Source organism: Tenrec ecaudatus, chromosome 5 (genome assembly GCF_050624435.1).
Source record: "Tenrec ecaudatus isolate mTenEca1 chromosome 5, mTenEca1.hap1, whole genome shotgun sequence".
NCBI classification, from domain to species: Eukaryota; Metazoa; Chordata; class Mammalia; order Afrosoricida; family Tenrecidae; genus Tenrec; species Tenrec ecaudatus.
This window is the reverse complement of record NC_134534.1, coordinates 94,077,091-94,093,424: the sequence shown is the minus strand read 5'-3', so window position 1 is coordinate 94,093,424 and position 16,334 is coordinate 94,077,091. Positions and strand designations below refer to the sequence as shown.

General features: G+C 39.7%; 1 protein-coding gene across 1 annotated transcript; it reads right to left on the bottom strand.

Annotated features, from left to right (window-relative positions):
• Nucleotides 1-451: 451 nt before the first annotated feature.
• LOC142448855 (S-adenosylmethionine synthase-like) lies at nt 452-5,229 on the bottom strand. Its single transcript, XM_075550696.1, is given in 3 exon segments — nt 452-547; nt 549-1,595; nt 5,185-5,229. Coding segments are annotated over 3 exon segments (1,188 nt in total).
• Nucleotides 5,230-16,334: the final 11,105 nt, after the last annotated feature.

Sequence of the window (16,334 nt, the reverse complement as noted above, 5' to 3'; positions counted from 1 at the left end):
ATTCATGATGGAGGCCTAACCCTGGTCACCCATAGATGGGCAAAACTTCTCTGGGGTCTCCTACAAGGAGACAACTACTATCCTTATCAAAAGGGAGTAGGCCCTACTGGTTGTGGGATACACAGTGGTGACTGCTTGTTCTAGAAGGCTGATAGCTTTTAGGGAGAATAACCCCCGATGGACTTCTGATGACCTCCAAGGGCATAGTCATTCTCCAGGAGCTAAGTTTGGTATATATTTGGGGGAGACAACTTGGGAGAAATCTTCTGTTTCCCACACTCCAACATAGCTACAATTCACATCACTGATGACAGAGGGACAGGGACTTGAGGAGTTGCTGAAAGAGAACCGGAGAAACATAGGAAGTAGGGCCTTACCCTCAGAGCTGAGGGCTTCTCTGTATCCCATGCCAACAAGTCTAGGGGGTAGGGGGGCAAGGCTAATACACTTTTTAATATTTGAGCTTTTGGGGCACTTCCCAGGGGAAGCCTTCCCTGCCAAAGTAGCCATAGGCTGCAGTCCTCTGATAAATTGGCTTCTTCAGACCCAGATAGATCTCTGACAATGACTCCAGGGCAGAGGTCAAAGTTCTCCTTCACAATCTCTACTAGCTCTATCTCACTCTTCTGAGAGGTGCCATAATGGGAAATTGAAATCGACACTGGGAGAGTAGGTCCAATAGCATAAAAGACCTCCACGTAAACCCTTCTGCACAGGCCTCCTTTCACGAGGGATTTTGCCACCCGACGGGCAGCATAAGCAGCTGAGCGGTCCACCTTGGTATAATCCTTTCCTGAAAAGGTGCCTCTTCCGTGAGTTTTCCAGCCTCCATAAGTGTCCACAGCCATCTTCCAGCCAGTCAAACCAGCATCACCCTGAGGCCCCCCAGTAACAAATCTGCCATTCGGCTGTAGGTGGTGGATCGTGTCCTCAAGATACTTTGCAGGAATGACGGCTTTAATGACTTTCTCCTTCAGGGCCTCCCTCATCTCATCCAGACCAACGCCTTCATCATGCTGAACTGAGATCACAATTGTGTGCACTCTGCTGGGCAGCACAGCATCTCCATCCTTCATGTACCGCACAGTCACTTGAGTTCTAGAATCTGGGCGTGACCAAGGTAAGGTGCCATTGCGACGCAGTTCAGCAGGTTCGGCATTGAGCTTGTGTGCTAAGACAATGGTTAAAGGCATACATTCCTCAGTTTCATCAGTGGCATAACCAATCAGCGTGCCCTGGTAGTCTCCTGTACCAGTCTCCTTCTGGTTCCGGTGAACACCTTGAGCAATATCTGGTGACTGTTCCTTCAAAGCCACTTGAACATCACAAGTCTTGTAGTCAAATCCTTTGGAAGAATCATCATAGCCAATGTGCTTCACGGTTTCACAAACTACTTTCTGGTAGTCAACAGCAGCCCTCGATGTAATTTCTCCAGCAAGACGAATCATTCCAGCTTCAGTGGAAGTTTCACAAGCCACTTTGGCCTCAGGGTCCTGCTGAAGGTGGGCATCAAGCACAGCGTCACTGATCTGGTCACAAATCTTATCTGGGTGGCCTTCCCCCACGGACTCTGAGGTGTAGAGGAAGGTGTCCACCTTGCGGAAGCTGGGGGGCTGCCCGTTCATTGCGGTGCGTGAAGCTGGAGAGCAAGGAAAACCAGGCTGCGGAGACAGGATTCCACAAGATCCTGCTGGGAGGCAAGGATCCAGTCTTTTCTAAACTTTTTATTGAGAAAATTCTCAAACTTATAGAGAAGTAGAGCATAGTATAATGAATCCTATATGCTTCTTGGCTACATTTAACCATTTTAAACATTTTGCAATATTTGCTTCATGTGTTTGCTGAAGTGGTATAAAATAAATCACAGAGAAAATATTTCCTCTTTATGTACTTCAATGTGGAGTTCTAAATACAACAATAAGGACATTTCCCCCACATTAACAATACCTTACACACCTACCAAAACTTACAATAACTCCTGAATGATAAAGAATACCCAGCTGACATTTAATTTCTAGTTTCCCAAACAAGCTTACAGAACTTGAATTCAAAACACTTCTACATTCTGTGTGTTATTTGTGTGTCTATTAAGTCCCTTTTAAATTAGAACATCCCCTCCTCTCTCCTTCTGTGTTCCTGAGACATTATTAGTTGAAAAGACTGCACCAATAAGGTCTCATTTTCTACACTTTCCTGATTTGGTTTCTCTTTAAACTGTCTTCTCTAAATAGAATTCAGGTCTAAAGTCCTGGTTCAATTCAGATGAAACATGTGTGGAATACATTGTTTATTACAAAATGTGCCAATAAAACCATAGAGTGGCATATTGAACAGAATGTTGTGTGTTGCCTGCTCCAGGTCCTCAGTCACTTGGCACCCCAGCGGTCATGTTGTGACATCCACATTGTTAGGATGCTGGAAGATACACCACTGGTATTTTCAATACCAACAGGGCTACCCATGATCAGTGGGTTTCAGCAGATCTTCTAAACCAAAACTGACTGGGAAGAGAGACCTGAAAATTCAGACAACAACACTCTTAAGGGTCACAACCGAATATTATTCAATTTAGTGCAGCATCAACTAGAGACCCTTGATGAGGTGGACGGATGCGGTGGCTGCCACAACAGACAGAACTGTAGCAACAATCGTGAGGATGGCGGCGCTGGAGCTTGAGTTTTCATTCTGTTGTTCAGAGGCAGTCTCTGTGGGAACCATCTCAACAACACGGAACAACCACACAGTGCTGGAAGGGGAGCTTGCTAGGTGGGGAGACACCTACCATTTACCGTGGCCACTGCAAAGGGCTATGGAGTAAAAACAATCGTGACGATGGTACAAAACTGGACAACATTTCACTTCATCCTGTAATCTATGAGGTTGCCATAAGTGCCAGGTGCCTCATAGCAAGTGCTGGCGCCAGCCTGTGTCCGAAGGCATCGAGACTAGCAGGATGCAAGCATGAGCCACTGAAAGGTTTAATTCAATTAGAGTACTGCCTCTATCTTTTGGCTTGCTGAATAGATTTTTTTAAAGTGTGTGCATTTTCTGAGCATTGCCTTATACCATTGATATCAATCTTATCTGCACTTCTAACAAGTTGCCTCAAAGGAAAAAAAAAAGGAGGAGGGAGAGGAGGAAAACAAAATTCCCATCAAGTATTATCTTCCCATGTGATCATTTATGACAGCTTGAGAATGAAATTGAGTCTAAACCGCCAACAGCTATATTTTCCTAAGTGAAGGCCCCACACTGGTTGCCAGTGGTGAAACAGTACCACACACAAAAAGAGCAAACAATGTGAACTGCTCACACAACATGAAGCAGCTTTTCCAGCTTGCTTTGTTTAGGCTCTCAGTGTTGTGGAAACAACGCTTCAGTTCTGCTTGAGAGAGTTCTCTTATTACAACACAATGCAATCTTTCTCATAGTGACTTGTGTATAAATAGTTGGTTGCAATCTTTTAAAGATGTACTACTCACACTCCAGTCAGAGCATTAATAATATCCAAGTAAAGAAAAATCATATGGCTTACTATCCATGAAAGTTGGAATTGGAATAATAGGCTGGCTGACTGTGGTGGGGGCACAAAGGGGTCTCAAGTGGATAATGTATGTTCTTTCATGATTCCTGGGATTGAGGCGGGTGGCTGTGGTTGACATGTTGACCTAATATACATTTCACAATGTTTGTTGAATTCTAATTACTTGGGATATCAATACTGCTAACACTTTCAAGTGCCTAGCATTGATTTAGAAGTTCCTACATGCTGAGCTCAACAATACATACTTTATAAGCATTACCTCATACTTCATTGAATCCTCAAGAGAAAAAATATGCGTGATCTAAATATTACTATCATGCTTTTTTGCTGCTAAGAATACCAGGTCTTAAAGAGATTAAGCAAATAATTAGGTCAAATGGACTTCAAAGACTTCGATTTTAATACTCATGATTTTTCCCATAAGTGGTATCATATCGCAGAAGGAGGGCAACATATGAAAATTGTGTTTCGTGGGTTCTCAAAGAAAAAATTTCAGAAGCCATCCAGTCTCTTACTTACTCTCTATTTTTCACCTTCATCATTGGCACATGGCCAAAGACTGAAGGCTGAAAGGATTTCCATGTCAAAATACTGAAGATGAAAAATCTCTAACTGTAAAATGATGTGATTGAGATATTTACAAGCTAGGACATGAGTAAGTCCACATTCTTGAATCACCATCAGTTCTTACTCTCCATGCTATGTTCACTTCCTCCTGGGCCAAGCGCCATTTATAGTTGAACACCTATTGTTGTTGTTGTTCTTGTTAGGTGAAATCAAGATGGTTCCTAACCATAAGACCTATGCACAACAGAAAGAATTACTTCCTGGTCCTGCCCTGGCCTTACAATTGTTCCATGTCCTTGAGCGGCTTCCACTTTTTCACTGCCCCTCCACTTTACTTAGCATGATGCTCTTCTCTAGGGACTGGTCTCTCCTAACAACATGTCCAAAGTACCCTTGCCTCTAAGGAACACTACCCATACTACTTGAAGATAGATCAGTTGGTCCCTGTAGTAGGCTGTGGCACTTTCAATATTCTTCTCCAGCACCACACTCAAATCCATGGATTCTTCTTTGGTTTTCCTTATTCAATGTCCAAGTTTTATATGCCTATGAGGCAATGGACAATACCATGACTTGAGTCAGGCTCACGTTAGTCCTCAAAGTAAACTATGTGCTTTTCAATACTCTAAAGAGGTCCTGTGCAGTAGATTTAACTAGTACAGCATGTCTTTTGAGCTCCTGACTACAGCTTCCAAGAGCATCGACGGTGGAGCCAAGACAAAATCCTGGACAACTTCAACCTTTTCTCCATTTATCATGATGCTGCCTGTAGGTCCAGTTGTGAGGACCTGAGTTTTCTTTACATTACATCTTAATCTGTTCTCAGGCTGCAATCCTTGATCTTCATCAGCAAATGTTTCAAGTCCTCTTCACTCTCAGCAAGCAAGGTTGTGTTGTTGTCTGCAATCCCACAGCCATTTTCTTCTGCTGCTCTAGTGTCTCAGGTGATTTGCTCAACATACAGATTGAACAAGTGTGGTGAGAGGATACAATGCTGACATGCACCTTTCTTGATTTTAAACCAGGCAGTATTCTCTTGTGCTGCCAGGACAACTGCCTCTCGATCCAGGGACAAGTTCCTCATGAGCACAATGAAGTGTTCTGAAGTTCCCATTCATCTCAAGGTTATGCATCATTTATGATGATACATACAATTGAATGCCTTTGCATAGTCAGTGAAATACAATTAAATATATTTCTAATAATCTCTGCTTTTAGACAAGATCCATCTGACATAGAGAAGATATCCCTTGTTCCACATCTTCTTCTGAATCTGATCTGAAATTCTGGCAGTTCTCTGTAAATGAACTGCTGCAAACATTGTTGGATCATCTTCATTAAAATTTTACTTGAGTGTGACAAGGATATTGTTCTATAATGTGTGCATGCTGTTAGTTCGCCTTTCTTCCAGTCACTGGGCCAAGTAACTGCTTCCATATATCCTGGCAAAGAGAAGTGAGTGCTTCCTGTTCTTCATCAGCTTGCTGAAACATTCCCATTGGTATTCCATCAATTCCTTGAGCATTCTTCTTGCCCGATGCCTTCAGTGCAACTTGAACTTCTTTCTGCCCCATTAGTTCTTGCTCATATGCTACCTCCTGAAATGGTGAACTGTCAACTAGTTCTTTTGGGTACAGTAAGTCTGTGTAGTCTTTCCATTGTCACTTGTTATTTCCTGTATTATTGAATATATTGCACATAGAATCTTTCAAGATTACAAATTGAGACTTGACATTTTTCTTGAGTTCTTTTAGTTTCAGGTATGTTGAGTGCATTCTTCCCTTTTGGTTTTCTTTTTTTCAATCATTTTATTGGGGGCTCATACAACTCTTATCACAATCTATATATACATCCATGTATCAAGCACATTTGTACATTTGTTGCCATCATCATTCTCAAAACATATGCTTTCAACTTGAGTCCTTGGTATCAACCCCTCATTTTTTAAAATATCATTTTATTAGGGGCTCATACAACTCCTATCACAATCCAAACATACATCAATTGTGTAAAGCACATTTGTACATTTGTTGCCCTCATCATTCTCAAAACATTTGCTCTCCCTCCACCCAAGCCCCTGGCATCAGGTGCTCATTTTTCCCCTCCCTCCCCATTCCCCTGTCCCTCATGAACCCTTGATAATTTATAAATCATTATTTTGTCATATCTTGCTCTGTTCTAATTCTAGGTCTTTTCACATTTCATGACAATATTTTGCTTTGTTACAGTCTTGAACTTTGAGATTTTCTATTCAACTTTTTGATGTCATTCTTCCATGTGCTTTAACAACTGTATAATGAAGAACACGTTTCAGTCTCTTCTGATATCCACTTTGATTTTTTTCTTTCATGTCATTTAAAAAATTGAATATTAATTCGGAGTTAATACATATATCATATAATTCCATAGTTCATTCATGTCAAACAGTATTATACAATTGCTACTACAATCAGTTTCCAAATTTCTTTTTTCTTCCTGGACTCTTTGACATTGTCTCCTATTTACCCTACACCCCAAAATTACTGTACACACACACACACACATATCCTCCCCTCCCCAGAAACCCTTATTCTACTTGCTATCCCTATAAGTTCATCAATCCCAAGTTTCATATACCGGAAAACATATAACACAAATTCAAGAGGGTGACCCCAATGGCATAACACCTTGGAGGTAAACTCTAATATGAACAAAGAAAACAAAAAATGAAACAAAACAAAAATACAGAAAATGTTGAAAACCAGATCAGGTCCAGCGTGCATCAGAGTAAGGATCAACTGACAAAACTTTTAACTCTTTTAACTGTTCAAGTCAGGTTTCTCCCTTTGACCTTCTATGCTCATCTCTCCAGGGCACTCTGTTTGGTAACCGCTTTCCTTCCATCCCTCACGTATGGATACAGGGAGCTCACTGGAGACCTATTTCCTATGTTGTTCCCACAAATGTATCTTGGCCTCCCACTGTCATCCATAACCTTCTGCAAACTGGATTCTCACAATTTAGGCTCTGATACGAATCCTTCCTTTGATTTCCGGTTATATGATTTACAATCCTTCAGTGACTGATAATGGTGTGCTTCTTCCATCTGGACTTAATTGACATCTCACTTAGAAGGCTGCTTATTTGGAGACAAACCCTTAAGACCCCAGACATTATTTTTATCTGAGAGCTGGGCACCATCTAATTTATTTGCTATCACTCCTGTATCTTCTTTGTTCCCTTCTTGAGAGTGAATATCGAATAGGGCCATGATGTCCAACTAATTGTTCTTAGTTGGAGCTAGTATTTAGTGCGAGCCCCAAATCCATTCCTGGTTCAATGCTTTTTCTTTGTTTGTTTTTTATCTGACTTTCACTCCCTTTCAGAAACATTATAATTTTTATAATAACATTTTATCAATAATCCCCCTGGGGCATAACTGTCTTTGGTTAATATTGTCTTTCTTATCTTTTTAGTGATCTTTTGCTCTCTTCATGAATGACAGTCTGATGTCCTGTCTCTAGGTACCATAAACTCACTGCCATCGAGTCAGTTCTGACTCTCAGCAACCGTACTGGACAGAGTAACACTGGATGGTCACAGGAACAGAAAGCCTCATTTTTCTCCCATCTGGTGGGTTCAGACTACTGATCTTGCAGTTAGCAGCCCAATGCATATTCCCTGTGTCACCAGGATTCCTAGGTGCCATAAAGGAGGTTGGAAAATTTAGGTAGTAGAGGAGATTATGAACAGCAATTTTTGTCTCCAATGATATGATGGTTGAAATAACTAAAAAAATGCATGGCTATAGGAAAACAATTATGTATTTTTCAGTTCCCATGGATGTCACTGTAGAACTGTGCTTTTTGGGGTGTGATTTGACTGAAAAGGTAGAAGGCAAATTGATTTTCCATTTAATTATACATACATATATTTATTTGTGACATGATTTCAGTCCCCCACAATGCAACAGTATTCTTTGTACTTCCTCTTGATGTTCACCATTTCTATTCTTCCCATCTCTTGCTGATTTTTGAGCTTCACCCCTGGGGAAATATGCTCTTCTGCTCTCATAGAGTTGGTCGCTCTAAGGAGTGTAATTTTTGTCATATAGTTCTATTATTTGAACCATGGGTGTGTGCTTTTAACCTTCACCCTTTTTTATTAGGAGTCAAGCATGTTAACTATTTATATCATCCATGTGTACATATAAGTTACAGATAAATATATAAATATATTCTTAAGTACACACCCAAATTCATGAAAAAATGCATCATTCATGCATAGTCACACCAGAATTGAAATAAATGTAAACTTCTGCCTCAGAAACCAGCAAACTTGGATTTTTACAAACCCATGGGGATAGGCCATAAAGTCTCAAATCACCACAAAGTACAAGGCTGCAGTTGAGAAATGGCCCTAAAGTCAAAAGCTAAGGATTTATCAGAAGTTCAATTCTCCCTAAAAGAACTTACTCTTAATTCCCTATGGTTTCTTTACAAAATATCAAGAAGAGGGTGACTTTGAAGGATAGAAGGTCATTATCTTTCAGCTCTGCAGTCTAGACTAACAAATTTAGGATGTCAACAGGACCTGTGCTTTCTATGCAATCAGTAAAAAAATCACTTGCGGGAGTTTCCTGTTTCTGGTAAACCCAAGCTACTCTTGACACTCCTTGGCTTGTAGATGTACCTTTACTTGATGTTTTTCCACTGTGTGACTCAGTCTCTGTGTTTGTTCTCCCCTTTTATAAGACACTACTCAGAAGGGAGTAGGGCTCATCATACCACACTAAGATCTAAGTAATATAACTAGTATCTTCCAAAGTAAACTTATTTCCCAAAATGGTGGCATTTGCAGCTAGGAAGCTTCAACATATATTTTTGGAATATACAATTCATTTCCTCACAATGACAGCAAAATGTATCTCTCTCAGACTAAACTCTGGGGAAACCAACAGGCTTCTATAGGGTGCATACAGGTTCTTATGAGTTTTAGGTGTACATTTACCCTCGTGAATTTATACTTTTTGTTAAAGGTTATTCTGCATCTAGTTAGGACTTGGGACAATAAGGACAATGCAGATAAAATAAAAACCAACTTTTCCATGGGAAGAATGAATTGAACTTGATGGAAAGAACTCATGAACTACATTAAGGAGAGAACAAAGCTCTGTATAGCTCATCAAAGAGCAATGACTATGCGTGTGGGGGGGGAGGGGGGGAAGGGGTCATACCAGGTTAAATTAGAGGAAGGAGCATGCCTGCCATAGGAGACACTTGCAAGTTGAGGGAAAATGAGCAGAGTCTTTGGTGGTAGTGTGAACTGATGAAGTGGAGTTAATCTAGAAGAACATCAAATACAAATCTCAAAATTTGGCCATTTTTTGCTGAGAAAATAGTGGTGGAAGAAAAGCTGCAAATTTGAGATATTTTAGAGATCTATTTATACTATAGTGCTTGTAACTGAGGACCCTTCAGGATGGAGTTTCATCCAACACTAAAACAAGAATATCTGAAACTGTAGAACAACACTCTCAACCCAAAACTTGCAAGCTCAATATAATACTGAAAATGGAAATTAGATAATCAGACATGAACTCCAAGCAGCACTCTTGGTCATTGCTCAATAACTAGTAAACCTCTGTAAAGTCAACCTTTAAAACGGAATAAGTACCTTGCCTTATTGGAAAAGAAACAAAAATAAGTTTAAATCTGCCTGTCTTGCCATTATTCCTGTACGCACAGTGCCTCAAACACCGTGCAAAACAATGAAATTGATAAAGAATCAAGAAAGCATGACCCATAATCAGAAATATTTTAAAGAAAACAATCATTTCTACAGAACTAAATCCATAGATGACCCATCATTGAAGTTAGAAGGCAACATTCATAAATTCCTGAAACAATTTACAAAAAAAGATGGTATAATGAGTAAAAGCATGTAAATTTTGAAGAAAATAGAAACTCACATTAGATACCAATAGAAGCCAAATGAAGCTGTGAAGGTTGTGATATTTAAATAAAATATGTAATATTCATTGGGTATGGTTAATGACAGATTGGATATAGCAGAAGAAAGGATCAGTGAGCTTAAAGGAAGGATATAACAAATTATTTAACAAAATCATAGAAAGCAAAAATACTGACCCAATGTGCAGTCCATCATTAAAATTTAGGATGATATCAAACAATCCACCATGCTTACTTTTGGAATTCCAGAGAAAAAGAGAAAAGAAAAAATGGGCCAAAAGATATTGACAAATAACACAGCAGATTTTACAAACATTAATGCAAAACACCTTCAAGAGTTTATAGAACATGTATACAAAATTTCAATAATTATCTAGAAAATGTTGATAACATTTCAGATGACACAATCCAACTGATCTTTATAGAAAATGACACAATGAAAATGACAAAATGACATAAATGCAGAATAGATTTTCCCCAAATGTTTTTTTTTATTAACATAGACCATGAATGAGAAATAGGGCATCACTATAGGTCTTACAGAAATTAGAGTAAAAATATTATGAACAGCTTTATGCCCATAAATTAGAAAGACTATATAATATTGGAGAAATTGTTAGAAGACATAATGTCCTGAGGGGCTTATCTGTCCTGGATTCCCTGTGATATGAGCTCTGATCTGTACCAGTGTACATACTCTAGTCTAGCCAAATTTGTAAGGTAGAATTGGGTAGATAAACCCCTCAAGACCAATAATGGGAATAGAGATACCAGAACGGTAAGAGGAAGGTGGGGGAGAAAGGGGAAACCAATCACAATTATCGACATATAACCCTCCCCCCAGGGGAACAAACAACAGAAATGTGGGTGAAGGGAGACAACAGTCCGTGTAAGACATGAAAAGAATAATAATTTATAAATTATTAAGGTTTCATGAGGAGGGAGGGTGGGGAGGGGGGAAATGAGGTGCTGATACTAAAGGCTCAAATAGAAAGAAAATGATTTGAAAACGATGATGGCAACACATGTACAAATGTGCTTGACACAATGGATGGATGGATGGATGGATGGATGGATGGATGGATGGATGGATGGATGGATGGATGGATGGATTGTGATAAGAGCTGTAAGAGCGCCCAGTAAAATGTTTAAAGAAGAAGAAGACAAACTGTGTCAAAATTGACTGGAGAAGAAGGGGAAAAATACAGGGAGTTTGGAAAGGAAGCTGGATATCTATTTCTTTTCATAGATGATGTAATAACTTACCTTTTAAATATTTAAGGAATATAAAAACTAACCACTAGAACTAAGAATCTATTTGAAGGGACCCTGGTGGCACAGTGGATTAAGCATTGAGTGGGTGGCGAAAATATGTGGTTCAAGGTCACCAGTCACTCCACATGAGAACCATGACTGCTACCCCAAAGATTTACAGTCTCGGAAACCCTGTGGAACCTTTCGACTCTTTCCTACAGGATTGCTATGTGTTGAAACAACTCAACAGTAGTGAGTGGTTTTTTAATATAATAATAAATCAATTTATCAAAATTGCAAGATTTAAAGTCAATATGTAAAAAATTAATTACATCTTAACATACAAGCAACCAACAACTGGAAGATTCAATTTTAAAAGATTATCACTCAACATATCATAAAATTAAAAACATTTTTGATAATTAATTGAGTAAAAGTTGTACAAAACTTCATTATGGATAGGATTTTAAAAATACCAAATTACATTAGATTAAATTCAATCTCAAACAAATCCCAAAAAGCTCCTTTATAGATATTGACAATCTGGATCTATGATTTTTATGCAAATGCAAATAGCCTAGAATAATATCATGAACAAATAAAAAAGAGATAGCTTAGAGATTTATACTGCCTGACTTCAAGATACAATATAAAACAACAGTAGTCTAGCCAGTGTGGTAATGACACATTATATCTGTGTTGATTAATGAAACAGTATAGCAAATCCAAAAATAGACAGACCCTCATTTATACGATTGACTGATTCTTTAAAAAATATTGATGAGCAAATGAAGTCATATATTAAAATATATGCATATACTATTTGATTATATTTATCTGAAATTCTAGGACAGGCAATATAATCTATGTAATACAATATATATCATTCATAATCTCTAGAAGTTGACCGATAAAGGCATGAAGGAAATTTCTGGGTGATAAAACATTATAGCTTGATTAGTATGTAGGTTTCATAAATGTAGAAAATCATCAGAACTCATTAACCTGCACAAATAAAAATACATAATTCACATTATATAAATCATAGCACAATTTCATTTCAAGGTGATGTTTGAGTTGGTTATATCCCTGGGATACCGAGAAGAATAAAACACAAAACAGTCCTAGAGCAAAGTTCTTAAACTGTTCGTCTTGATCCCATATGGGGTTATGGAATGAATGTGAGGGTTGGGAAAATTTTGGCAAAGAACAATAATTCCAAACCTGCATTGACCAAAAAAATAGCTCAAAATAAAACATGTAATAAATCTGAGGTATTTCTGACTGCGCTTGCTTGTGTTGCAAATTTTCCAGGGGGAAAAATGGTATGAGTTTAAAAATTTAAGAATCCCTCCCAGAGTACTCCACCACAACCAGCAATTCTCATGAGGGTTATTGTTAGTTGCCATCATGTAGATTCCAACTCGTGACCCTGTGTGGATAGGTCAGTAAAAGCACAGTGTGACTATGGTTGTTAAGCGGCCCTGGTGGCACAGTGGCTACACAGCTCTGCAATTCAAACCACCAGCTGCTCTGGAGGAAGAAACATGAGGCTCTCTACTCCCATGAAGAGTTACAGTCTCAGAAACCCCTGGGACAGTTCTACCTGTTCTATAGGGTGGCCATGAGTCAGAACTGACTGGATGGCAGTGTGTGTTTTTTTTTTTATTTGACTGGAGTTAAAGTTCATACATACATGGGTTTATTTCAAATAAAATGTGTTCAAATATGTCTCTGCACCCACTGGGTGACAAGCCCTCTCAGGTGTCTCATTAGGGAGCTTTAGAATATATATATAATTTTTCCCCTTTGGTGGAGGGGGGAGGGAAGGCAGAAATGTTTGCTTATATCAAATTCTTAACAAAACTCAAGTAGACGTCTTCTCAAATCACTGAAGCATTGCAACATATTTCAGGAACGGTACCTCACATCAGACAACAGATTTTGAATGAATCAAGTGTTTCAAAGAAGTCCTGAGAGACCTCAAAGATGAGTCAAGAGAAGGAAGATCATTTCTAGCAGGTTTAAAAAATGGGGGGGGAAATGTGACTGAAGGCCAGAAACTGTTGAATGAGGTCCGCAGAAATGCCATCGTTATTGAACTTGGGATCTAACCTGGTTTGGCATTTTTCATTTTAATTGAACATTTTGGCCTCTCCATGAGTGCCGGAATCATTTACTGAAGATCAGTTAAATAAAGAAGCTGATCTGCCAGGTAGCAGGCATCAAAGAACAAAAAATAACCCATATCATTGAGAATGAGGGACTGTGCAGAGTGGGAACCCAAAGTCCATCTGTAGACAACTGGACATCTCCTTAAAGAAGGGTCGTGGGGAGGAGACAGGCCAGTCAGGGTGCAGTGTAGCAACGATGAAACATACAACTTTCCTCTAATTCTTAAATGCTTCTTCCTCCACCCTACCCCACTATCATGATCCCAATTCTGCCTTACAAATCCCAATAGACCAGAGGATGTACACTGGTACAGATAGGAACTGGAAACACAGGGAATCCAGATGAACCATTCAGGACCAGTGGTGAGATTGATGATATCAGGAGGGCAGACTGAAGGTTGGGTAGAAAGAGGAAACCGATTACAGGGTTCTACATATAACCCTGTGTTAGTCTGGGTGCTTTAAAGAAACAAATCCAAAGAAACTCACGAATAAGAGAGAGTTCTATATAAAGGGTAAATGTGCATCAATAAAATATCCCAACCCAGTGCTGCCCAAGCCCACAAGTCCAATATTAACCCATTAACCCATATGTCCAACACCAATCCACAAAGTCCTCCTCCATCTCACAAAACACACTTTGATGCTGACTGCAGGAGGAAAGCCAAATCAGTGAACATGTAAGCATCTCAGAGTTGGCAGGGGCCTCTACATGGCTGCTCCAGCACCCAGGGCTGTATAGGTGTAGGTCCATGTGGCTTCTCCTCAGGGATGCCTTGCAAGAAGTGAGCCTTGCCAATTGAAGCAGAGAATTGACGAAGACAGCTGCACCCTGGTCCGACCATCACAAAGCAAAAGACTCGAGAACGAGAAAGGCGAAGCTCTCTGAGCCATTTATACCTCCGCCTCCACTCAGTTAACCTCACATGTGTTTATTGGCCAGGTTGGCACAATAAATTAACTACTTCAACCCCCTCCCTGGGGAACGGAGAACAGAAAAGTGGGTGAAGGGAGACGTCGGACAGTGTAAGACATGATAGCATAATAATAAGGGAGGGGGGATCGGGGAGGGAGGGGAATTATGAGGAGCTGATACCAAGGGCTCAAGTAGAAAGCAAATGTTTTGAGAATGATGATGGCAGCAAATGTACAAATGTGCTTGACACAATGGATGGATGCATGGAATGTGAGTTGTATAAGCCCCCAATAAAATGATGTTTTAAAAAAGATATGGAAGAGCGAATAAAAAAAAGAAGAAGCTGATCTCATCAGTCTTGTAAGCAAGATCCAAGCTAATGAAAACAATCTTACAAAACAAGTTGTAAATTGAGAGAACTCGTGGATTTAGCGATATGATCTGGTACAGACACTTCAGAAGAAGCAATCCTTCATGATCCAAAGGACGGGATTTACCCAAGGACAAAGTTCAAAAGAGTTAGGGGAGGAGGAGTGGAAACAAGAAACACAGGAGGAAGTGGGATTCCTGATGGTCCGTAAAGAGGATTGCCGTGAATGAGACTAAATAAACTGTGTATAAATTGCTGGATATAAAACTACTGATATGTTCTGTAAACTTTCACACCATGGAATTTTGAAAATTAGCTGAAGATTGAAGGCAGACAGAAAGGAACCAAAAAGAATTGAGCAAAGATTGTATATGAAACCAAAGTTCTAGTCATGTCATATTTCATGGGGGAAATATCCATCTACAGTTATGAATAACAAAAGTGCCACGGGCCCCTTGCTTGATAACAGAGATTAAAAGCAAAACCCTACTTAGCGTCATTTATGTGTGTATGTATCATGATTATTGGGTTTATGGAGGACGTCACAGTTTACGGTCCCAGATCAGAAGCCACTTAGTTTGCAGTTCTTTGATCTTCTCAGTACTGCCTACAGGTACACTTCACCTTGGATGTCGCCCTTTGACCCCTTGGCCTCTACCCTGCTTAGGCAAATGCTACAAAGCTCTTTTAGCTCTTCCAATAAGTGCCCATTTCCTGCCACTCCAGTGAACACCGACCTGAAGGTGCTGAACTCTAGCTCCACGGCTTAGCAAATTTAATTCCTTTCATAATATGTGGGACATGTGCTACCTTCATCCCCCATTGGAGTTTAGTGGAAAGACGCTATCCCAACATCTCTTCTCGAGTTAAAAGCCGATGAGTGAATAAAGCTGGGTGTCTGAAATTAATGAAGAGAAGATAAAAGTAGAGAAGTAGACATAAGAGTTTCACATAAGAATAAAACTTAAATATTTATGAGATCATTATTATCAGGGAAAAATAAAGCGACTAAAAAACAAACAAAATATAGCTTAGATTTAAAGAGTGACTTCCATGTAGTGGAAAAACGATGGAATTTCACTACATTTCTGTTAAGGGTGATGGAAGGATTTGGAATTGGATAGTGGTGACATTTGCAAAGCAGGATAAGCATAATTAATTCCATCTAATTGTACACGTTAACGATGTTGAAATGACAACACGTAATAATATGGAGGACAGGAGCTACATGTTTGAGACTCAGCAGATTTTTCAACTCTGGAAGTAAGAGAGGTTTATGAAATATTCCACTCAGGACTCAGAAGAAGCGCGCACTTGCCTTTCCAGCACTGGCTAAACATAGCAGGTAGGATCAGGAGAGACTTCCCCTCCAAACTCACCGCGAAGCGATGAGAAGGCTGAATTTCCAAGAACAGAGGGCTGGTGAACATCCAATTTGCCAGCCTCCGAGCATGCTGGACGCAGCCCCATTCTTTGAAGGTGCTAAGGAGAAGGAACACAGCATTTACTGTTGTCTCCCAAGGAGACAGAACCCAAGCTGACCACTAGCAAACTATCT